We start from the raw sequence: 25,553 nt of genomic DNA on the forward strand, positions 1-25,553 counted from the left end.
CTCTCTGATGGGTTGACAAGTTACTATTAGACCTTACTCCCTGACATGTTGTGGCTAGCTCCACCTCTTGCAGCAGCCATTTTGTAGATGCACCAATCATAGAATCATAGAGTTGGAAGGGGCCATAGAGGCCATCTAGTCCAACCCCCTGCTCAACGCAGGATCAGCCCTAAGCATCCTAAAGCATCCAAGAAAAGTGTGTATCCAACCTTTGCTTGAAGACTGCCAGTGAGGGGGAGCTCCCCACCTCCTTAGGCAGCCTATTCCACTGCTGAACTAGAATCATAGAATCATAGAGTTGGAAGGGGCCATACAGGCCATCTAGTCCAACCCCCTGCTCAACGCAGGATCAGTCCAGAGCATCCTAAAGCATCCAAGAAAAGTGTGTATCCAACCTTTGCTTGAAGACTGCCAGTGAGGGGGAGCTCACCACCTCCTTAGGCAGCCTATTCCACTGCTGAGTCCCTTCTGTAAGGCGCAATTTAAATAATTCTGTTCCCAATTATCTCGGCAAGATGGTCTGGTCCACTGGGTCAAAGGGCCATAAATAAATCCCAATGGAATCACAAGAAGTCATGGCTGAAGTCATCTGTGGAAGCTACCAGAACCTTCTCTACCCCATAGTCCCTCCTTGCAACCGACTGAAAATAGTTCAGAGCAGATGTCATCCCGTAAGAGGTGACAGGATAACCATCTTCAAGTACATGAAGGGCTGTAATATAGAAGATGGGGAAGAGTTGTTTTCTGTTACCCCAGAGGGTCGGACCAGAACCAGAGAGTTGAAATTATTCAAAAGAATTTTTGGTTTAACATCCGGAAGAAGTTCCTGACAGGTAGAGTGCTTCCTCAGTGGAACAGGCTCGGGAGGTGGTGGGTTCTCCTTCCTTGGATGTTTTAACACATAAATGCTGATTTCATGAACTTAGGCATATGGTGAGTGGGCGGGCCGGAAGGGATGGGCCAGTTTTTGTCTCTCATGACCCTTCCTTGCAGACCCAGGGAATTGCTGATCGCCACAGTGGGATGGTGGGTGAATTTCCTCCAGGCCAGGCGGACTCTGGAGATTTCTGGTGGAGAGGGATCATTTGTGAGTTCTTGCATTGTGCTCACAACATGCCATGAAATATAATGATGATTTAAACATTCTGAAACAGTCACATTTCCATTAGAACAATCCGGAACTCAAAGCAGGAGGGAGAGGTGGAATGCTTTGTTGTGGCGTGTAGAGTGGGCGTACCGATGTTTGTCATTTATGGAGCTGGCCCACTGGTCCGTCCCAGCAGGGCCCTTCTTGTTTTCCCGCGTCCCTGTCGCTTCAGGCCGCTAAACGTAGGAGCAGTTGTGCCATTTCTGTGCCTGCCTCTTGCTGCTGATAACCGTGATTCAGTGGTGTGTTTCCTTGCTAAGCTGTCTTGAGCCGGGATCTGGAGAGGCAGGACAAGAACCCGCCTTAATGTACAAATCGGGAGATGGTTTTATATTTTTCCAGTTTTTGTTTCCTCCCTTTACCCCCTGGCGGTCTCCCCAGTGGGAGACCCAAAGCATCTTACACCCACCTCCCCTCCTCCCGTTCACATGGCTCCCTTGGGTGAGGTCAGGCTTTCTCAACCAGGGTTTTGTGACGGCCCTGGAAGTGGCCCCTGAATGGGTGGGAGTTAATTATGTTTGTATATAAATATATTTAAAATTTGTTAAACATTTATCGGGTGATATTGACCATATATATGACCTAAAAAGGTAAAGGTAAAGGTATCCCCTGTGCAAGCACCGAGTCATGTCTGACCCTTGGGGTGACGCCCTCCAGCGTTTTCATGGCAGACTCAATACGGGGTGGTTTGCCAGTGCCTTCCCCAGTCATTACCATTTACCCCCCAGCAAGCTGGGTACTCATTTTACCGACCTCGGAAGGATGGAAGGCTGAGTCAACCTTGAGCCGGCTGCTGGGATCGAACTCCCAGCCTCATGGTCAGAGCTTTCTGACTGCATGTCTGCTGCCTTACCACCCTGTGCCACAAGAGGCTCATACATGACCTACCCCCTCCCAAAATTGCCAGTGATGGGCCCGGAGGGGTGGGAGGGGGAGGAGTACCTCCCTGAGGGCCATTCCAGATCCATCTCTGGCCTCAAGGTGGGTGAGGGAGGGATAGAGGACTCACATTCACAGTGGGACTTGTCTGAGGTCTGGCTCCCCCCGTGATGCAGGGACCGCCAGTTGGGTGGCGTGGGCTGCCGTTGGCAAGTAGCTAATCCTGTTCATCTCCATCATCTCAGGGGAGGGCTGGGGCTGGCTGGCTTGTAGCTCCCTTTTCTTGTCTCTGTTGTGGCAGTGGCTGTTCACAGGGGCAGCCCACAACCCACTGTGATTTTTTTCAGATGGCCTTAACAACCAATCTATGAGGGTGAGGGGATGTCACTCAGTGGAAGAGCCTCTGCTTGGCCTGCAGAAGGTCCCAGGTTCAATCCCCGGCAGCATCTCCAGTTGAAAGGACCAGGCAGGAGGGGATGGGAAAGACCTTGGCCTGAGACCCTGGAGAGCTACAGGAAAGGGGTATGGCTCAGTGGAAGAGCCTCTGCTTGGCTGCAGAAGGTCCCAGGTTCAATCCCTGGCATCTCCAGTTGAAAGGACCTGGCAGGAGGGGATGGGAAAGACTTCTGCCTGAGACTCTGGAGAGCTAGTCTGGGCAACAATACTGACTTAGACGGACCATTGAGCTGATTGAGTAGAAGGTAGCTTCATGTGTCTTCTTCTGCCAGTCCACTTGGCCCTCAATCCTTGCATGCTTCCTGAGGATTTCCATACCTGTCCCTCTGCCCCAAAAACCCTCAGAGGCAAGAACATAGGGCATTGGGTGTCACAGTGGGCGGGCTTCTGGCGTTCTGGCGCCACTGCTGGTCCTCTTGATGGCCCCTGGGTTTCGGCCACTGTGTGATGCAGGGTATTGAGGTGGATGAGCCATTAGGCCTGGCCCAGCATGGCTTCTTTTATCTTGTGTTACCGAGAGAGCGGAACTGTTATCAAACCAGCTTCAATTTAGTTTTAATGCCGCATTATGAATCTTCTAGGTAGGGTGGCCTAGCTCTGAGTAGGGAGATTCCTGGAGATTTTAAAATTTTTAGCGGGGTGGAGCTTGCTGGGCAGATTTTGGAGAGGGAGGGACTTAAGTTGGTTATAACATCATAGAGTCTACTCTCCAAAGCAGCTGAAGCCGGTGAGCTCCCTCCCCTTCCCGAACCCCATTTCCCCAAAATCTCCACCCCCACCACCCCCCAGTTTCCCAACCCAGAGCTGGCCACCCCATGTGCATGTAACACAACACTTTTCCTTTTACACACCAGGCAGTTTTTACATGACAGGGGGTGAATAAAGGCTAGGTTGCAGTGTATTTTTGGCATCCCCCTTGATGTGCGTTTTGATGTCAGACCCCGTTCAACCGTTAATCAGTTCCTTGAGGCGGAAAAAACACAGCGTGTTCCTTCAAAGCTGGGAGGGTAAAAAAAGAAATGTTTTACCTGCTCAGATGATGAGTATGGCGTACCACCATGAGGATGTTATGGGCCAGGGGTAGTCAAACTGCGGCCCTCCAGATGTCCATGGACTACAATTCCCAGGAGCCCCCTGCCAGCGAATGCTGGCAGGGGGCTCCTGGGAATTGTAGTCCATGGACATCTGGAGGGCTGCAGTTTGACTACCCCTGTTATGGGCGATCGTATCCTCTTAAGGCGCAAGGCACTATACCGAGAGCATTTGCTAGCTGATGACTGCTCAGTCTTTCCTTCAAAATCTCCACGAAAAAGGATTTGGCAGGGCAGGGCAGGAGGGGAGGGGGGAGGCGGGGGCGGGTTATGCTCTGGGGGTCTCCATTGTCTTTCATGTTTAATGTCTGTCAGTATTCCTTGAAGGAAATCACTCCTTACACATTGGAATGATTTTCTGCCTTCCTGATTTTGTGCTCCTCGGGGTGATTAAGAAAGCGGCTAATGGAAAAGGTTTCTTTGGGTGTGGGATCGGGAAGCATTAGTGTGTGTGTGTGGGGGGGGGGGGTTGCTGGACCAAAATGTCATGGAGCCAAGTGGGTTTCTGTGCATGGCAGCCTGAATTCTTCAGACTAACCAAGGCTAAGCATAGCCAGTAATGGTTTACTTGGATGGAGCACCCCCAAGGAAGGGCAGGGGTGCTGCGCAGAGGCAGGCAATGGTAAAGCCATTTGGGTGGGAACGTCCACAGCTCTGCTTCCCAACCATATTCTGCATGATTATGCTACTTCTGGGGTTTCTCGAAGACTGAGGGCATTTCTGCACATCACAAAAAATAGCGTTGCCTCGGCTGAATGGCGTAGCGCTAAATAATATTGCATTCCTCACCAGTCATTCCTCACGTTCTTGACTTTTCTCTGTAGTCTGCCGCCTTTTCTTATCCTCCAGATGTGCTGCTGGCAATGGCGGAAGAGAGCAACATGGATTATACACGGCTCTCTTCCACCTGTCAATCAAGCTAGGCAGCCAATCCCCTTTCTCCTTGCTTTAAAGGTCCTGTGATGCCTGTCAATTTTTTTTTAATTAATAGTTCTCAGTTTAAACACTTATGCATCTGATCATACATGCATAGTGCTTTTTATAACGCCACCCCTTATGGAATTACGAGTCTTGAATCTTTAAAAAATGAATCCCATTCCTGATTTTTCAGAGGGGGACCTGTAGAGGAGAATGCCTTGTGTGACAACTTTGAGGAAAAATTATTTTTGGCTTTGCCTGCATGCTTGTATGCCTGTTTGTTGCTCCAGGCAGTTCATTAAAAAAAAATCTGTCCCAGGTGAAGGGAGAGGGAGGCGGATGCAAGGGCGGAACATTGAAGGTGGAGATAGCGCCTCTTCGCCTCCATACATTTCTTTGTCATGTTGTGTGCTGGTTGTCTGCTGGAGGAAGGTGCTTTTTATGTTGGTGAATCCACTTTTTTGGATTCACCAACTTGCGCTTTAAAATAGCGTATTTAGCATGAAATTTGTTGGCCGGACACGGGAGGTTGGTGACGTCACGTAGAGCGCCCAGAATATAGCGTCTTTGGGGGTTAAGTAACATACTAAATTTATGGTGTGCGGAAAGGCCCTGAATAATGTTTCAAGGGTTTTTCAATGGTAAAGAAATTCTGACATAGAGGAAGGCAGTGGCAGACCAACACTAAACATCTAGTGTCTTGAAAATCTGTGATTTGGTGGCAAATAAAATAATTTTTAAAAAGCATTATTGAATTAGTCTTTGCCATGAAAATGTGCCTGGCAGCCTGAAATACAGGAAAACCTCCGGTAGTTTTTAGGGATGGTGGGATTGTGACTTGATCAATATACCAGTGACTTTAAGAAATGGAGGGGGGGGTGGATAGTCAGCTAGGGGTCTCAATATTTGCACGTCTGCCCTCCTTTACCCTCCAGAGAAAGTCTTTTTCTTACCATAGTTAGGGCACTGCAAATGCAGATTTCTTTTGACTTTGGTTTCAGCTTTTTTAGCATAAGGGTCAAAAGGTCCGGCCGATCGCTCTTGGCCATCTATCAACATTTACAAGCCGTTAACCTCCCTCGATTGATAAGGTCGCGTTCTTTATAAATTCCTCAAGAGCTGAACTGTGAGACGACCAACGTATTACATGACTGGAAATCAGCGCACAGATGGCGGAAGGCTGGAAGCGAGATTTTTTAAAAAAAGAAAAAAAGATTGCGGTATTAATTTCTCGCCCCCCCCTCGCTTTAAGTTCTGTCGTCCTTCAGAATTAATTATCCAATCTGCTTAAAATTGAGCAACCTAATGAAATTTCACACCCACTAAATTTAATCATGGAATACTCATGTGGGGGTTGATTCCGATAAAGAGCAGCCTCTGATGCTCGGTTGAACTGGTACCGAGGAAAACGGGACTCCTGTGAATCTCTCTCACTATACAGGAAGCGCGATTACCTACCCTGGTGGGGATGCAATTTAGGACCACGCCCCAGGCCAGGAATTTGGGAGTGACCATTGATGCCTCACCAGCCATAGAAGCATGGGTCAAGAGGGTAGCTGACCAGGCATTTTTCCATCTTCGCCAGGCTTGGCTACTAGCGCCCTACCTGTCCCCTGAACACCTGGCCATGGTGATCCATGTGACGGTCACCTCCAGATTAGATTTCTGTAACTCGCTCTACGTGGGCCTGCCCTTGTGCCTGATCCGGAGATTACAGCTGATACAAATTGAGCCGTCTAGGGTCCTCACAAGAACAGGTAGAGATGGGAGGGTGGGGGTAGTTTGGAGGTATTACTGCCATGTTGCTGTATTTTTATTGTAATTTTGTTGCCCGTTTTAATGGGGTTTTAATGGGGTTTTTACTGGACCCTCCACGAGCTGGTCTCGGCAGTGGCGGGAAATAAATTGAAACAAACAAATAAAAAATCTGGTTGACCATCCCATGTGAATTGGCTTCTCTGGGTAAGGACCAGCGAAGCAGGTGGAAGCAGGTGTCCTTTGAAAAGGGCAGAGCTTCTCTTCTTCCTTTTCTTCTGGGCCTGGAGGGTATTTAAAAGGCTGCCTTGTAGAGGATGGAGCAGAGTTGTTCTCTCTTGGCCCAGAGTGACCCACCTCACAGGGTGTCTGTTGTGGGGAGAGGAAAGGGAAGGCAGTTGTAAGCCCCTTTGAGACTCCTTCAGATAGAGAAAAACAGCATGTAAGAACCAACTCTTCTTCTTCATCAGTAATATTGGGGCTCTCTCAGCCTCACTCACCTTAAAAGGTTGTCTATTGTGGGGAGAGGCGAGGGAAGGTGATTGGAAGCTACTTTGAGCTTCCTTCGGGTAGATAAAAGCAGCATATAAGAACCAACTCTTCTTCTTCAGTAATCTCAGGGCTCTCTCAGCCTCACCTCCCTCACAGGGGGTCTGTTGTGGGGAGAGGAAAGGGAAGGCGAATGTAAGAAATATAAGAGGGGGAATACGAAGTAGGAAAGGGATTAGATATAACAAATCATATTTTTCAAAAATTAATGTACCGTATATACTCGCATATAAGCCGACCCGCATATAAGCCGAGGCTCCTAATTTTACCACAGATTCAGAGCAAACTTATTCACTCGCATATAAGCCGAGGGTGGGAAATGCTCCATCATCACAGGCTCTCCCATCCAGCATAGTCATTTCTTTTGCCATTGAAGGCAAAAGGGAAAAAAAGATCAGAGTCCCTCAGTCAAACCATTGATGTCCTGTAAGCTGCCACAGCAAGCTAGATAAAATTGAAAGGGTACAGAGGAGAGCGACGAGGATGATCTGGGGCCAAGGGACCAAGCCCTATGAAGATAGGTTGAGGGACTTGGGAATGTTCAGCCTGGAGAAAAGGAGGTTGAGAGGGGACATGATAGCCCTCTTTAAGTATTTGAAAGGTTGTCACTTGGAGGAGGGCAGGATGCTGTTTCTGCTGGCTGCAGAGGAGAGGACACGCAGTAATGGGTTTAAACTTCAAGTACAACGATATAGGCTAGATATCAGGAAAAAAATTTTCACAGTCAGAGTAGTTCAGCAGTGGAATAGGCTGCCTAAGGAGGTGGTGAGCTCCCCCTCACTGGCAGTCTTCAAGCAAAGGCTGGATACACACTTTTCTTGGATGCTTTAGGATGCTCTGGGCTGATCCTGCGTTGAGCAGGGGGTTGGACTAGATGGCCTCTATGGCCCCTTTCAACTCTATGATTCTATGATTCTAAGCTCAGCTTCCAGTACACATTTGTAAAAGGCAATGCAACCATTGGCTGGCTGGAGCAGGCTTTTATTTCAATTTCGGCAAATACCCGCTTATAGAATAGAATAGAATTATAGAATTTAATTTTTGGACCGCCGTTCACCAATTTGGTCTCACGGCAGTTGACAACATAAAACAATCAAAACACAGTAAAAACCCCATAAAATCCCCAAATTAGATAATCTACCATACATCATATAAGCGGCAGCGGTCACAATTCCAATCCCAATTTCCCATTTTCCCCTATGATCAGCATGGTGGGAATCACATTCAGAAGAGGGTGGGCCAGTCCAGTAGATCTAAATATAACGATCTCGATGTTGGAGATCTCAGTGTTGGAAGGGATCCTCCAATGGACTAACGGGGAATTGCCCTGGCCTCAACCATATGCCTGGCGGAAGAGCTCCGTCTTGCAGTCCCTGCAGAAAGCTGGTAACTCCCGCAGGGCCTTTAGCTCTTCCGGGAGCTCATTCCACCAGGTCGAGGCCAGGCGAACATCCCGTGGGCCCGGGACCACCAGAAAATTCATACCTGCAGAGCCACTATATTATTAATTTTCGCTATTACATATTCCAGATCAGTGGTCCCCAACCTTTCTGAGGTTGGGGACCGGCAGGGTATTGGGGAGCGGCCCGCGGCCCGCGCGCGGGCCACGCCCCCGCATCGGGCCGCGCCCACGAGCCGCGCCCGCACACCGGGCCGCGCCCGCACACCGGGCCGCGCCCGCGAGCCACGCCCGCATGGGTGCGGCCCCGATTCCTTCTCCCTGCCCTCCCGGAAGTTTTTTACTGCGCGGGGCGGGGGCGGGGAGAGGGAGCCGCGGCCCGGCGCCATGGCCTTCGCGGCCCGGCACCGGGCCGCGGCCCGCAGGTTGGGGACCACTGTTCCAGATGACACGTCGTGTCACTGCTCCAGGTCAATAGGAACATATTAACTAGAATCATTAATCTTATCAAATCCAGAATAAAAAATCCAGTCTATAAAGGAGAAAAATCAATATTAAAAACCTTATTATTCAAATTCCAATTCTTTATACATTTGAATTCAAATTTTATTCACCTGCTTCAACCTTGTAATACATTTGCTGTATAGTTCGATGCTGTTTTAAATTGCTTCTCACTCTTAATTCATCTCCTGCTTTCGTAATCAGCCCTCCCAACTCCCCTCGAATTTTGAAATGGGTTTATTTTTCAGGTATGACCTTAATTTCACCATGGTTAGAGTGTCTTTATTGTGGGTTTTGCAGTAATCTAACGTAGCGGTCTCCAGCAAAGGATGACCTTGCTGTCGAAACTCATTGTAAAAAGGATGCATGTAGAATTTTCATTGTGTGACTTAATCAGGGAGCCAAGATATCATCAGGCCTCTTGTTCCCACTCTCTCTGACTCTCCAGATTACGGTTGACAAAGGAATAGAATCATAGAATCATAGAGTTGGAAGGGACCTCCTGGGTCATCTAGTCCAACCCCCTACACTATGGAGGACACTCACAACCCTATGGCTCAGCCACTGTAATAGGTGACCAAAGGTCCGTGAAAAGGACCAGGCAGAAGATGGCATGAAGGACCTCAGGAGCCAACACCCCTGATTCAATCCTCAGCATCTCCCGTTAAAAGGGACCAGGCAGGAGGTGGCGTGAAGGACCTCAGAAGCCAACACCCCTGATTCAATCCTCAGCATCTCCCGTTAAAAGGGACCAGGCAGGAGGTGGCGTGAAGGACCTCAGAAGCCAACACCCCTGGTTCAATCCTCAGCATCTTCCGTTAAAAGGGACCAGGCAGGAGGTGGCGTGAAGGACCTCAGAAGCCAACACCCCTGATTCAATCCTCAGCATCTCCCGTTAAAAGGGACCAGGCAGGCGGTGGCGTGAAGGACCTCAGAAGCCAACACCCCTGGTTCAATCCTCAGCATCTCCCGTTAAAAGGGACCAGGCAGGAGGTGGCGTGAAGGACCTCAGAAGCCAACACCCCTGGTTCAATCCTCAGCATCTCCCGTTAAAAAAGACCAGGCAGGAGGTGGCGTGAAGGACCTCAGAAGCCAACACCCCTGGTTCAATCCTCAGCATCTCCCGTTAAAAGGGACCAGGCAGGAGGTGGCGTGAAGGACCTCAGAAGCCAACACCCCTGGTTCAATCCTCAGCATCTCCCGTTAAAAGGGACCAGGCAGAAGGTGGCGTGAAGGACCTCAGAAGCCAACACCCCTGGTTCAATCCTCAGCATCTCCCGTTAAAAGGGACCGGGCAGGAGGTGGCGTGAAGGACCTCAGAAGCCAACACCCCTGATTCAATCCTCAGCATCTCCCGTTAAAAGGGACCGGGCAGGAGGTGGCGTGAAGGACCTCAGGAGCCAACACCCCTGGTTCAATCCTCAGCATCTCCCGTTAAAAGGGACCAGGCAGGAGGTGGCGTGAAGGACCTCAGGAGCCAACACCCCTGGTTCAATCCTCAGCATCTCCCGTTAAAAGGGACCTGGCAGGAGGTGGCGTGAAGGACCTCAGGAGCCAACACCCCTGGTTCAATCCTCAGCATCTCCCGTTAAAAGGGACCGGGCAGGAGGTGGCGTGAAGGACCTCAGGAGCCAACACCCCTGATTCAATCCTCAGCATCTCCCGTTAAAAGGGACCAGGCAGGAGGTGGCGTGAAGGACCTCAGAAGCCAACACCCCTGATTCAATCCTCAGCATCTCCCGTTAAAAGGGACCAGGCAGGAGGTGGCATGAAGGACCTCAGGAGCCAACACCCCTGGTTCAATCCTCAGCATCTCCCGTTAAAAGGGACCGGGCAGGAGGTGGCGTGAAGGACCTCAGGAGCCAACACCCCTGGTTCAATCCTCAGCATCTCCCGTTAAAAGGGACCCGGCAGGAGGTGGCGTGAAGGACCTCAGAAGCCAACACCCCTGGTTCAATCCTCAGCATCTCCCGTTAAAAGGGACCGGGCAGGAGGTGGCGTGAAGGACCTCAGAAGCCAACACCCCTGGTTCAATCCTCAGCATCTCCCGTTAAAAGGGACCAGGCAGGAGGTGGCGTGAAGGACCTCAGGAGCCAACACCCCTGGTTCAATCCTCAGCATCTCCCGTTAAAAGGGACCAGGCAGGAGGTGGCGTGAAGGACCTCAGGAGCCAACACCCCTGGTTCAATCCTCAGCATCTCCCGTTAAAAGGGACCCGGCAGGAGGTGGCGTGAAGGACCTCAGAAGCCAACACCCCTGGTTCAATCCTCAGCATCTCCCGTTAAAAGGGACCGGGCAGGAGGATCTCTGTCCGAGGATGCAGGAGGGCTGAGCAGACAGTCCTGACCTTAATGGACTGACGTTCTCATTCTGTAAAAGGCAGCTTTATATATTTATGCGTTTCATGCCTCTTCATCGGAGACACGCCAGATCTGGTCAGGCACTTTGCTCTGGACCGCCTTTGTATTCCTGGCAGAATTTCGAAGAAAGCTTATTAGAACCAAGCCCTCCTTTATTACTCTCTGGTTTTATAATCTTCTTGAGATGGAGGGCAGGGGAGACGCGTAGGAACAGCCCCTCCCCTCCCCGTTTCATGTGAGAGTTGACTTCTGATTTCCATACTAATAAAATGTAGCTTTACCTTTTATTTGGCCATAATCCGTACAACAACAGGGTAAGGAGATTATACTGAAGAGGTTAGAAAAGCAATTAAGAGCGGCATGCGGGAACTTAAAGGGCTGGAGGAGTGCGGGAGAGATGGAGGTGAAATCAAGCTACTGAATATTGATTGCTGGCTGGGCTTGTGAGACAGGAGGAGACGAAACTCCCGGATGCATATCTGGGTGAGGGGGGGGGGGACGACTGCAGCTCACTGAAGCGAAGAGAGCTTTTGACGTCCTCAACTTACTCACTTCTTGAACCTCTGCAAGACGTTTTTGCAGCTTATTCAACAATGGGAACTATTAATATAATAATCATCGTAACTGAAGGGAGCCTCCACATTCAGAGGCAGTCAGACTTTGAATCCCAGTGCCAGGAGGCTACATAAGGGAAAGGCCTCAGCATCTGTGCCTGTGAGAAGGGAGGCTGGACTGGAGGGACCCTCCCTGGCCTGACCCAGCAGGGCTCTTCTGAGGGTCTTCTCAGGGGAAGGCCTCGGCCTCTCTGCCCTGTGGCTGGCCCTGCAGAGGAACTGGCTGGCCCCTGGGTGAGACTGGAGGCTGGACTGGAGGGACCCTCCCTGGCCTGACCCAGCAGGGCTCTTCTGAGGGTCTTCTCAGGGGAAGGCCTCGGCCTCTCTGCCCTGTGGCTGGCCCTGCAGAGGAACTGGCTGGCCCCTGGGTGAGACTGGAGGCTGGACTGGAGGGACCCTCCCTGGCCTGACCCAGCAGGGCTCTTCTGAGGGTCTTCATAGGGGAAGGCCCTGGCCTCTCTGCCCTGTGGCTGGCCCTGCAGAGGAACTGGCTGGCCCCTGGGTGAGACGGGAGGCTGGACTGGAGGGACCCTCCCTGGCCTGATCCAGCAGGGCTCTTCTGAGGGTCTTCTCAGGGAAAGGCCTCGGCCTCTCTGCCCTGTGGCTGGCCCTGCAGAGGAACTGGCTGGCCCCTGGGGGAGACTGGAGGCTGGACTGGAGGGACCCTCCGTGGCCTGACCCAGCAGGGCTCCTCTGAGGGTCTTCTCAGGGGAAGGCCTCGGCCTCTCTGCCCTGTGGCTGGCCCTGCAGAGGAACTGGCTGGCCCCTGGGTGAGACTGGAGGCTGGACTGGAGGGACCCTCCGTGGCCTGACCCAGCAGGGCTCCTCTGAGGGTCTTCTCAGGGGAAGGCCTCGGCCTCTCTGCCCTGTGGCTGGCCCTGCAGAGGAACTGGCTGGCCCCTGGGTGAGACTGGAGGCTGGACTGGAGGGACCCTCCGTGGCCTGACCCAGCAGGGCTCTTCTGAGGGTCTTCTCAGGGGAAGGCCTCGGCCTCTCTGCCCTGTGGCTGGTCCTGCAGAGGAACTGGCTGGCCCCTGTGTGAGACGGGAGGCTGGACTGGAGGGACCCTCCCTGGTCTGGCCCAGCAGGGCTCTTCTGAGGGTCTTCTCAGGGGAAGGCCTCGGCCTCTCTGCCCTGTGGCTGGCCCTGCAGAGGAACTGGCTGGCCCCTGGGTGAGACGGGAGGCTGGACTGGAGGGACCCACCCTGGCATGACCCAGCAGGGCTCTTCTGAGGGTCTTCTCAGGGGAAGGCCTCGGCCTCTCTGCCCTGTGGCTGGCCCTGCAGAGGAACTGGCTGGCCCCTGGGTGAGAAGGGAGGCTGGACTGGAGGGACCCTCCCTGGCCTGACCCAGCAGGGCTCTTCTGAGGGTCTTCTCAGGGGAAGGCCTCGGCCTCCCTGCCCTGTGGCTGGCCCTGCAGAGGAACTAGCTGGCCCCTGGGTGAGACGGGAGGATGGACTGGAGGGACCCTCCCTGGCCTGAACCAGCAGGGCTCTTCTGAGGGTCTTCTCAGGGGAAGGCCTCGGCCTCTCTGCCCTGTGGCTGGCCCTGCAGAGGAACTGGCTGGCCCCTGGGTGAGATGGGAGGCTGGACTGGAGGGACCCTCCCTGGCCTGACCCAGCAGGGCTCTCCTGAGGTCCTTAAGAAGGCCTCGGCCTCTCTGCCCTGTGGCTGGCCCTGCAGAGGAACTGGCTGGCCCCTGGGGGAGACGGGAGGCTGGACTGGAGGGACCCTCCCTGGTCTGACCCAGCAGGGCTCTTCTGAGGGTCTTCTCAGGGGAAGGCCTCGGCCTCCCTGCCCTGTGGCTGGCCCTGCAGAGGAACTGGCTGGCCCCTGGGTGAGACGGGAGGCTGGACTGGAGGGACCCTCCCTGGTCTGACCCAGCAGGGCTCTTCTGAGGCTCTTCTCAGGGGAAGGCCTCGGCCTTTCTGCCCTGTGGCTGGCTCTGCAGGGCTCTTGTGGTCTGACCCAGCAGGCCTCTTCTGAGGTTCTTGACCAGGGTGTGGTGGTTAGCAGTATGGACTTCTAATCTGGCATGCCGGGTTTGATTCCCGACTCCTCCACATGCAGCCAGCTGGGCGACCTTGGGCTAGTCACAGCACTGATAAAACTGTTCTGACCGAGCAGTAATCTCAGGGCTCTCTCAGGCTCACCCACCCCACTTTGTGTCTGTTGTGTGGAGAGGAAGGGAGAGGTGTTTGTAAGCCACTTGGTGACTCCTTTGGGTAGTAGAAAACGGAGTATAAAACGCCAGCTCTTCTTGTCGTCTTTTCCTCACACAACCTCCTTGTTGTCAAAATTGAGCTCTCTTGTGGGTCCAGCGTTCTAATTTGACTTTTCAGGTAAAGCTTGCGTTTTGTTCAGTGGATCGTTTGCAATTCTATGAATTCGTGCAGCCGGGAAGGAAATGCTAATAGAATGGTTAAAAGAGGGAGAGAGAAAGAGAGAGCGAACCTAATTGGAGAAGTATGTTTCATTACAACCTCTGCTGTCTTCAGATGGGTGGTGGGACGAAGATTTATGCAGAAGTGATCTCCCCCTCCTGTTGCCGTAATTCTTCTTTTATACCTCCCAGCTCTCCTCTTTTTCTTTCCTTCCTGAGAGAAACTGTATTGCAGATTGCCTAATTATGCCAGCCGTAACTCTTCCCGCCCTGACATTTGCTCTCAAGCAGACGAGGTTAGTCCCATGGCCTTGGCCGTCTCTAGGCCTGGAAATGATTTTGCACCAGGTTATACCGCTGGGCTCCCATTCAGATTATGGGCCTGCTGAAGGACATAAATCTGTCTGTATACCGATAGAGTTGTAAACAACTGGGGGGGGAGAGTGAATTATAACCTTAGAATTAGAGAACCCTCCTTCAAAGAGGCATAAAGGAGAAGGTGCAATTCAACTGGAAACTCTGCTATGACAGCCCCGAGGGAAGGAAGGGACAGTTCCATGTGGCCGTTTCCGTGGGAGGCGCAAAGAGCCGGAGCGGTGTTGTGGTTATGAGCGGCAGCTTCCGATCTGGAGAGCCAGCTTTGATTCCCTGCTCCTCCTCCACAGGCAGCCAGCTGGGTGACCTTGGGCCACTCGCAATCCTGATAGTGCTGTTCTCACAGAGCAGTAATCTCAGGGCTCTCTCAGCCCCACCTCCCTCACAGGGTGTCTGTTGTGGGGAGAGGAAAGGCGATTGTAAGCCGCTCCTCCAGGCGGTAAAAAGCGGGGTATAAAAACTAAGTCCTCCTCCTCCTCTTCTTCCTCTTCCTCTTCCTCCTCTCCTCCTCCTCGGGCAGCCTGTCCCTTCTTCTTCTTCTTCTTCTTCTTCTTCTTCTTCTTCTTCTTCTTCTTCTTCTTCTTCCTCCTTGGGCAGCCTGTCCCTTCTCCTCCTCCTCCTCCTCCTTCTTCTTCTTCTTCTTCCTCCTCCTCCTCCTTGGGCAGCCTGTCCCTTCTCCTCCTCCTCCTCCTCCTCCTCCTCCTCCTCCTCCTCCTCCTCCTCCTCCTCCTCCTCCTCCTCCTCCTCCTCCTTCTTCTTCTTCTTCTTCTTCTTCTTCCTCCTCCTCCTCCTCCTCCTTGGGCAGCCTGCCCCTCCTCCTCCTCCTCCTCCTCCTCCTCCTCCTCCTCCTCCTCCTCCTTCTTCTTCTTCTTCCTCCTCCTCCTTGGGCAGCCTGTCCCTTCTCCTCCTCCTCCTCCTCCTCCTCCTCCTCCTCCTCCTCCTCCTCCTCCTCCTCCTCCTCCTCCTCCTTCTTCTTCTTCTTCTTCTTCTTCTTCTTCCTCCTCCTCCTCCTCCTCCTCCTCCTCCTCCTCCTCCTCCTCCTCCTCCTCCTCCTCCTTGGGCAGCCTGTCCCTCCTCCTCCTCCTCCTCCTCCTCCTCCTCCTCCTCCTCCTCCTCCTCCTTCTTCCATATCTCTACTATTTTTTTTCAGCACCTCTCATGAGGTTGTGATTTTGAAGTCCCCCAGAAGGTTTGGGGCTACCCTGGATGAACCTTGGTCTCTTCCAGCTCTGTGCGATTCCTGTTCTGACCCTGGCATTCCTTACATGCCCAGGGCATTGCAAATTGCCACTGTGGGATGGCAGGCCAGGCTGGATTCTGGAAATTTGGGCGGTGGGGTCACCGTGGGTGGGCAGGCAGTTGTGAATTCCTGCATAGTGCAGGGGGTTGGACTAGATGACCCCGGAGTTCTCTTCCAACTCTGTGATTCCATTTTATTATTCTATGATGATTCCTTGGTGGTCCCCTACCCAAATACTGACTCAGGCTGACCGTGGAGGAGGAGGAGGAGGTGTGGGGCTTGCGGGTTTACCACAGGGAGTCTGATGGCCCCTTTGGGGAGCAGGACACTAGACAAAAATGGCCACTGGTCTGATCCAGTTGGAGTGCTCATGTGCATTTTAGTGGCCGGGCCCCTTGCATTCCTGTCTGGATAGCCACGCACATCTTTTAGTTGTTGTTTAATTTAATCTTTCAAGCACGAAGCTGGCCGTCACCCCAGCTGGCTTTTTCACACAGGTCGGGCCAAACTGCGTTACCCTCCTTAAGCGCCGAGCTGCGTCTCTGTCCCGCCACCTGTTGAGCACCCAAACGACTCCGATTCCCTCTCTGAACAAGACCTTCCGGCTTCCCCAGCCCGTGAAATTAGACATTATTTGCGCTGGATTCGTTCTCAACCACAGCTGTGTCGCTTCGCCAGCCGAGATATTGCGAATTCCCCCTTTCCCCAAAGCATCGTTTCGAATCTGGCCCGGAGACCCGAGAGGGAGCAACACAAAGCCTTCTTAACACGCTCAGGCTGGTTCCCCCTAATATTCTGGGCACCCTCCGTCTGCTTTTCTGTTTGTCAGAAGCGAATGGATTTGCGAGCAATTTGCCTCGCTGGTTTCAGTCCAGAAGCCGTTCCAGAATAGCATATGGGCAGCCGCCCCTTAATTGGGGCAGAGAAAGCAAGCGGCGGAAGGCGGAGGGCGAGGAGAGCTCTCTGCCGCCCTGGCCGAGGCCGTGACCGGTCTGCCTTTGTCGCTCGGAGACGTCGCTCCGTAATTGTCGGTTTTGTCTGGGATCGTTCTGGCAAGATGAGGGGGCAGCCGCAGGTCCCCGGCCGGATTGGCAGAGATTTGTATCTGCAGGAACGTGTGGGCCATCTCCCTCCTCCCGGACTGCTCGGAAGCCGAACGGCACGTCTCATCCATCATGGGGGGCAGGGAGCCGTCAAGTCTCAGCTGACTGGCAGTGACCCCACAGGGCAGGGGTGGCCCAGCCGGGGCTCTCCAGATGCCATGCTGGCAGGGGCTCAGGAGAATGGTAGTCCATGGGCCCCTGGAGAACTACAGTATGGCAGGGGCTTGTGGGAATTGTTGTCCACGGACATCTAGAGAGCCACAGCATGGCAGGGGCTTGTGGGAATTGTAGTCCACGGACATCTGGAGAGCCACAGCATGGCAGGGGCTTGTGGGAATTGTTGTCCACGGACATCTAGAGAGCCACAGCATGGCAGGGGCTTGTGGGAATTGTAGTCCACGGACATCTGGAGAGCCACAGCATGTCAGGAGCTTGTGGGAATTGTAGTCCACGGACATCTGGAGAGCCACAGTTGGGCCACCCCTGTCTGTTGTAAACACCAGCTTGGGACCTGGTAGAGGGAGGCATTTGCTCTGGAGAGGGACGGAAAGGGAGCACACGTCCCTGGAGTTGGTCCCCAGCATTGGCACGGAGCCGATCTTAGAATCATAGAATCACGGAATCCTAGAGTTGGAAGGGGCCACACAGGCCATCTAGTCCAACCCCCTGCTCAACGCAGGATCAGCCCTAAGCATCCTTAGGGCTGCTTGTGTGTCTGCACTGATTGCCCAGTAGTAAAGTGAGTAAAATGGAGGGGAGGTTCCGTGCCTCAGTCTCTGCTCAGCATGCAGAAGGTCCCAGGTTCAATTCCCGACATCACCAATAAAAAAGACCAGGCAGGAGGGGATGGGAAAGACCTTGGCCTAAGACCCTGGCTCAGTGGCAGAGCCTCTGCTTGGCAGGCAGAAGGTCCCAGGTTCAATCCCCAGCATCTCCAATTCAAAGGACCAGGCAGGAGGAGATGGGAAAGACCTTGGCCTGAGACCCTGGCTCAGTGGCAGAGCCTCTGCTGGGCATGCAGAAGGTCCCAGGTTCAATTCCCGACATCTCCAGGGTAAAAAGAACCAGGCAGGAGGTAATGGGAAAGACCTCTCCCTAAGACCACGGAGAGCCACCATGTAGGCAAGACTGATTTCGATGGGCCACGGGTCTGATTCAGGATCTGGCCACTTCTTATTTGTATGTTTCTTTGCGTCTTACATTTATATTCTGCCCTCCCTTGTGGCTCAGGGCAGTTTACACGTATGTCCGTGTCAGCCGCAGCTGCTAATTGCTGCTACTAACATACGAAGACAATACGTTGAAGCTACAAACAGGACGGATCAAAGCCACGTTGGATCTTCAGCATGCAGATCTCAAACTCATTTTCCCAGCGATCTGTTTTCGCACTATTTTGTCGCTTCCTCTTGGGCAGATTGGAACCGGCTCCGAAGGGGGGGGGCAGGAACTTCAATGGCTTCATTATTTCGCTTGCCTTTTAAAGGGCTGCATCCCCTTCTGTTTTTCAAGCGTCCCTTTCTTCAAAAGGATGCCGTTCTTTGCACACCTTGAATCCTTTCGTGTCAGGTGAACTGACAGGGAATGGGTATGTAGATAAAAGAGCACATGAGGATCAACGAATACTGTCGTGGAGGCCTGGAAATAATTCTCAGTCTTCAGAGGAGGGCCGCACAACTAATGAGCAAGCGTTTTCCATGAAGGAATAACTCGTGGTTCTGGAGACCTGCAATCTGCAGGCCTCGGCCTCTGCACAGAGCATGAAACTCACAACTACCTGCCCACAAAGTGACCTCCATTTCACGCCCAGATTTATTTATTTATTATATTGACTAGCTTTGAAAGCCCCCCTCCTTGGCCGCTTCTCCATGGGCCGCAGAGGACATCCGGTGGATCTGAAAGACGCCAGATGTGCTGTGGGGGCCGCGGGAAAGCCAGCCCCGGCCCCCTGCCCTCCTGGCAACGCACAGCTTATCCGGACACCTGGCCTCCTGAACGGAAGCCTGCCATGATGTGCCAGTGGCACGGCTGGCTCCTGGAGGCGGGCGCTCCAGGGGCCAGCCCAATCCGGACGCGCCCAGCTTTGCTGGTAGCATCCGGATTGGCCCGCTGACCTGGACACCACCCAGACAGGGCCGCCTACATGGCCCTTTTTCTTTTATATATAAGGCTTATGGTTAAGATATTCCGCCCTCCCCTGAGGGTCAGGGCAGTTTACATAAAACCCCATTGGTTCTGGTCTGTCGCTCCAGGGCAAGAGAGAGCAACTCTGCTCCATCCTCTACAGCAGGGGTAGTCAACCTGTGGTCCTCCAGATGTCCATGGACTACAATTCCCATGAGCCCCTGCCAGCGAATGCCGGGCAGCCTTTTAAATACTTGAAGATGGCGATCAGATCCCCTCTCAGTCGTCTCCTCTCCAGGCTCAACAGACCAAGCTCCCCCAACCTTTCCTCCTACGTCTTGGTCTCCAGACCCCTCACCAGTTTTGTCGCCGTCCTCTGGAGGTGGAGCCAACTCCCAAGATGGCAGACTCAGGAGGCTGAACCGAGCAGAGTACCTCCCCTCCTCTCACCACCTGGGAAGAAGGAAATCCCGAAATGGGAATGGGACCACTCATTGAAAAGGGAAAGGTCCAGGTGCTTGGATGCCTTAACCGTCCAGCGGAAGACCCTTTCATTTGACAGAGGGCAGCCAGTAGCAAGCCCTAGGTAACGGTGGCCTTGCCCACTTTCTGAAACCCTGCGTGGCAGCCATGGCCTCCACCGTCTCTGACAGCGAATTGAACAAAGCAGACCTGACAAGTGTGTGCCAAGAAAGGTTTTCTTTCTTGTCACCTCAGGACAGCTCTTTCTGTGCCACCCTTGAGGAACAGAACTCTGAATCAGTGGCTGCATGCCCAGAACTCGGTCGGAGAACGGCCAGAACCCTGTTTGAAACAATCGCTTCTGCGGGAGACCCACTGCCGGCTCAGAGGCTTTGACATCACGCCTTTGAGGAAACAAACGGAACGGCTTCAAGGCCGTCCGGTCCCGTGAGCCCCACGTCACTGGACCTTCCTCAGGCAGCCGACGAAGCCCTGAATCTCTCAGATGCATGAGGCCAGTCCTTCTGAAAGGTGAGAGCTTTAGAAATAGTATTTTCCTAGCCAGCTTGGCGTAGTGGTTGGGAGTGCGGACTTCTAATCTGGAGACCCGGGTGTGATTCCGCGCTCTCCCACACGCAGCCAGCGGGGTGACCTTGGGCTAGTCGAGGTTTTATCTTGGCAAACGGGATGAATAAACTTTCGTTGATTCACCGTGAGAGATTGGTTATGGGCCCAGCAGGTGGACCTCCTGAGGACACCTGAGTTTGGCCACTGTGAGACACAGACTATTGGACTGGATGGGCCGTTGGCCTGATGCAACATGGCTTCTCTCATGTTCTTGTGTGGGGCAGGGTGTTGTGCTTTTGTGTTGTGCTCTGTCTTCTTGGTGCTTGGGAGGCAAGAGTGAGAGGACTCCTCGTGTTCTGGCCTTGCTGGGGGACCTTCTGATGGCCCCTGGGTTTTGGCCACGGTGTGACAGTGAAGGTTGGACTGGATGGGCCATTGGCTTGATGCAACATGGCTTCTCATGTACTTATGTCTGTGGCAGTGATACTTTTTCTTCTTGGTGCTTGGGGGGCAAGAGCGGGACGGCTTCTGGTGTTTTTGCTCTGCTGGTGGACCTCCTGATGGCCCCTGTGTTTTGGCCACTGTGTGGCACAGAGTGTTGGACTGGATGGGCCACTGGCCTGATCCAACATGGCTTCTGTTATGGTCTTGTGTCTGGGGCAGGGATGCTCTGTCTTTTTGGAGCTGGGGGTGGGGGGAGGGCACAGTGAGAGTGCTCCTGGAGTTCTGGCCCTGCCAGTGGACCTCCTGACGGCACCTGACAGTGGGGTTTTAGAAGAAGAAGGTGAAGAAGAGTTGTATTTTAATCCCCCAAAGGAGTCCCAAAGTGCCTTACAATCGCCGTTCCTTTCCTCTCCCCAGCGACATAGAGAGAGCTCTGAGAGAACTGCTCTGTGAGAGCAGCTCTGAAAGAACTGTGACTGGCCCCCAGTCACCCAGCTGGCTGCCTGCGGAGGAGGAGCAGGGAATCACACCCCGGGTCTCCAGATCAGAAGCCCCCCACTCTCTACCTTCAACGCCACACTGCCTCTTGCTGCAAGATTTAGATCTTACCGCATCACCCTGGGGTAAGCCCTTGGAGAAAAAAACCCACCGCTCATAAAGAGCACCTTCTGTCATGGAATGCCTGAAAGCCACAAAGGGAATGGATTTTTGGGAGACCCAACATATTTGGCTGCCCCAGCGCTTCTCTCCCTCCCCCAGCAGCGGATTCGAAAGGCAGCCGCAAGCAGCTCCCTTCCTTTGCCTTGGCTCCCTCCTCATTAGTATTCCGCCTGCCGCGTCTATAAATAACGGGCCAGGAGACGTTTGCCAGGATCCCGCGCGCCCAGCCGCCCTCTTCCCCGGCACGGACTTTGCATGCCATTAGTGAATCCGCGGCATCTCCGGCATTAAGCGTAACCGTCTTTAATTAACCCGATTTAGGCAGCAGAATGTTAACACTGATGAAAACGAGAGGTTGGAGCAAATAGTTATTTATTCCCGCACAGGGGTAATGGCTGCTGAGTTGGATGCTTCCGCTAATCGAGTTCCTAGAGAAGGTTCGGCACGTAGAGAGGGAAGGAGAGGAGCTGTTTTTTTAATGCCCTGCTTTTCACTACCAGGAGGAGCTTGCAAATGCCTCTCCCGACAGCGGGCACCCTGCGAGGTAGGCGGGGCTGAGTGAGCCCTAAGGAAACTGCTCTGTGAGAACAGCCCTAAGAGAACAGCCTGGAGAAAAGGAGGTTGCCCTCTTCAAATATTTGAAAGGTTGTCACTTGGAGGAGGGCAGGAGGCTGTTCCCGTTGGCTGCAGAGGAGAGGACACGCAGTAATGGGTTTAAACTTCAAGTACAACGATATAGGCTAGATATCAGGAAAAGGTTTTTCACAGAGTAGTTCAGCAGTGGAATAGGCTGCCTAAGGAGGTGGTGAGCTCCCCCTCACTGGAAATCTTCAAGCAAAGGCTGGATACACACTTTTCTTGGATGCTTTAGGATGCTTAGGGCTGATCCTGCGTTGAGCAGGGGGTTGGACTAGATGGCTTGTGTGGCCCAACTCTATGATTCTATGATTCTAACCATGACTGGCCCAGGGTCACCCATCCAACTGCATGTGAAGGAGTGGGGAATCAAACGCGGCCCTCCGGATCAGAGTCTCTTTAACCATTGCACCCTGCTGGCTCTCAGTGTCGGGAAGAAATGTCTAGCAGCCCTCGAAGGAGATGCGGCACCTGCTAAACGAACAGTGACCCTCCCTGGCAGCGGATTTTTAGCAGGAAGCCGTGGAGACACAGAAATTATCTGGGTGCATGGTTTATACCAGGGGTAGTCAACCTGTGGTCCTCCAGATGTTCATGGACTACCATTCCCATGAGCCCCTGCCAGCAAATGCTGGCAGGGGCTCATGGGAATGGTAGTCCATGAACTTCTGGAGGACCACAGGTTGACTACCCCTGGTCTATACTGCTGGGAACAGTTTGCCGAAAGAGGGATCCTGCCATGTAACTTTGCACCAATCAATGTGACCTCCTAAGACTTCTTCTTTGCTCAAGTACTGTTTTTATATCTCTGGTTCGTTCCGCCGTCTGAAGGGCCGCCTCTCCCAATATGTCTCGCCAAGCACCAATTTGCTGATGATCCAAGGACGTGTGCCTGGCCTTGACCTGTCTCCGGCAAGGTGGAATGGTTTGGCTGTTGAGATCCGGGCCCAGGTGGGGCTATCCAAGTTCACAATACGACCGGGTCTACAAGGATGACCTTGATAGGCTCGAGAAGTGGGCTAAGCTGAATAAAATGAAGTTCAATAGGGACACATTGTAAAGCTCTGCATTTAGGTAGGAAAAACCAAATACACCAATATAGGATGGGGGAGACTTGTCTTGGCAGCAGCATGTGCAAAAAGTATCTGGGGGTCTTAGTAGACCATGCATTGAACATGAGTCAGCAGTATGACTCAGTGGCTAAGAAGGCAATTGGGATTTTGGGCTGTATCAAACGTGTCTACATGATCTGTGTCCAGATCACAGGAGGTGATGGTACCACTTTTTTCTGCTCTGGTTCGGCCTCACTTGGAGTCCTGTGTTCAGTTTTGGGCACTCCAGTTGAAGAGGGATGTTGACAAACTGGAGCGTGTCCAGAGGAGAGCAACAAAGATGGTGAGGGGTTTGGAGACCAAGACATAAGAGAAAAGGTTGGGGGAGCTTGGTTTGTTTAGCCTGGAGAGGAGACGACTGAGAAGGGACCTGATAAACATCTTCAAGTACTTAAAAGGGTGCCATATGGAGAATGGAGCAGAGTTGTTCTCTCTTGTTCCAGAAGGACAGACTAGAACCAATGGGATGAAATTAATTAATTCAAAAGAAACTCCATCTAAACATCCAGAAGAAATGGGCTTCCTCAGGAGGTGGTGGGTTCTCCATCTTTCGAGATATCTAAACAGAGGCTGGAGAGGCTGATTCTGTGAAGGCTCAAGGGGGTGGCAGGTGACAGTGGATGAGTGATAGGGCTGTGAGTGTCCTGCATAGTGCAGGGGGTTGGACTAGATGACCCAGGAGGACCCTTCCAACTCTAGGATTCTATGACCAGGGCAATCCAAAGGTTTACAGGCCTGCCTCCATCTTCTCCTCCTTGGCTCCTCCTATCTGATGTCCTCTTCAGCCTGGTGTAGGTGGGGGGTGGGTACGAAGGGAGTGGAGGTGGGGTTTTAAAATAGTATTTTATTGTAGTTTTATTATTGTGTTTGGTTTTATTGAATCTGTCTCATCATTGTGAACTGCCCCAAGCCCATTCCGCCCTGAGGGGTATAGAAATGAAATATTACAATATTAATTATCCTAAGCTTGTTTTTTTGATTACTGTCTATGGGATGGCCAAAGTGTGGCTCTCCAGATGTCCATGGCCTACAATTCCCATGAGCCCCTGCCAGCATGCTCCTCCTCGTTAACAGTCCAAGCAGCAGTTTGGCAGATATTTTTCCTGGATGCTCTAGGCCAGGGGTAGTCAACCTGTGGTCCTCCAGATGTTCATGGACCACAATTCCCATGAGCCCCCTGCCAGCAAACGCTGGCAGGGGTTCATGGGAATTGTAGTCCACAAACATCTGGAGGACCACAGGTTGACTACCCCTGCTCTAGGCAGATCCTGCATTGTGCAAGAGGTTGGACTAGATGGCCTCAAGGCCTCCTTCCCCCTTTGGGATTCTGTGGTTATCCTGCCGATTAAAGCATATTCATCTCTTCTCTCTCTCTCTCTCTCTCTTTCTCTGCAGGTTATCCCGCCGGATATCCCACGGCCGCCCCTACCTATAACCCAAACATGTATCCGACAACCACTCCTGGCTACGCCCCAGGTAAAGAGACCTCTCTCTTTTCTTCTTTGGGAGGCAGTTTCAGCTCCACCTGGCAACATGCAACTCCCCCCCCCCCCAAACAAAAAAAACACCCTGGTTTAATTCCGTCCTTTGTTTGTTTGTTTTTTAAGCCACATATTGTGGGAGTCTCTGTGCATTTTTCAGCAGAGATTCTTCATTCTCTCAGCCCTGTTCCATTATCAACACTTCATTAGTTTTTACAAAATGTTCCATGGGACATTTAGCAGGACACGATTAAAGTCTGTTGTCAGGTGCGTTCTTGTTAAGAGCTGAAATACCACTTTGTGTGCCAAGCCAGCGTGTGCCAGTATGTATCCATGTGCTTCCTTCACTTCCGGGTATTTATCTTAAGTGGCTGTCTTTCTCCCTTGTGGAACTCCAGGCTGTTTGCATTATAAATAAAACGGTTATTAAAAAGCACCGTTAAAACAATCCCAGTTAGAACAAAACACATAAGAGGGCATTGTGTAAAAACTCCAGTTAGGACTGTCGGTAAATAAAAAGCTGAACCAGTCAATCGCAGTCCTAAATAAAACTGTTTTCAGCTGACTCCTCATAATTGACTGTGGGGTGGCCAGGTGCACCCTCCTGGGGAAGCCTGATCCAAAATTGTGGGGCTGCCACCAAAAAGGCCCTGTTGTGTGCCCCCAACCAGATGAGCGTCTTTGACTGGTGGGACGATCAAGATCCCTGCAATCTTAATTCTTAGGTAGGATAGTTTTGCTCATTTGTTTAATCCAAAATGGGCGGTGAAAACACACACTTGGAAGTAATCCCTTCCAGACGAACTAGTGTGTTTTGGCCCAGAATCCCGGTGACTTCCAGATCTGAGCTGAAAATCACAGTGAGTTGAGACCCATCAGGTTTTCTTCTGCTGGTGAAGAAACGAAAGAGGAGATGCCCTTGACGACCTCAGCCTAGTACCTGTCTGAAAAAGTGGTGGGGCTGGCTTGCCACAGCTACCATTCTGAAGTATAATTGGTCATTTCTGTCTGTTATTTGAAGAAGCACCTTCTCCCATACTGACCTGCCTGAGCATTGAGATCTTGGCCCCCGGACTTTGGAACACCCTCCCTCTGGGTGCCTATATTAGATGGTTTTCGGTGCCTGTTCACCCAGGCCTTTGATATCTAGTTTCCTGCCAGGGAGGGAGGGTTATGTTTTCAGTGTATTTTAGATTATTTTATTCTGTATTTTATTCTGTATTGTTGTGACCAGTCCTGGGACCCTCAGGTGAATGTGAGTGACATAAATTCCTATATAAATAAATATATAGCAGGGGAT

The 25,553-nt window shown here is 52.3% G+C and overlaps 1 protein-coding gene across 5 annotated transcripts in view; it reads left to right on the top strand.

Moving 5' to 3' along the window:
• FAM168A (family with sequence similarity 168 member A) overlaps window positions 1–25,553 on the top strand; it is a 150,822-nt gene that overhangs the window by 95,341 nt on the left and 29,928 nt on the right. For all 5 annotated transcript variants that reach the window (XM_077341216.1, XM_077341218.1, XM_077341219.1 and 2 more), the window contains one exon: window positions 24,168–24,248. In XM_077341216.1, coding sequence (XP_077197331.1) covers window positions 24,168–24,248 — 81 coding nt within the window. The remainder of the gene's footprint in view (window positions 1–24,167; window positions 24,249–25,553) is intronic.

This window comes from Paroedura picta, chromosome 6 (assembly GCF_049243985.1).
Source record: "Paroedura picta isolate Pp20150507F chromosome 6, Ppicta_v3.0, whole genome shotgun sequence".
Lineage (NCBI taxonomy): Eukaryota > Metazoa > Chordata > Lepidosauria > Squamata > Gekkonidae > Paroedura > Paroedura picta.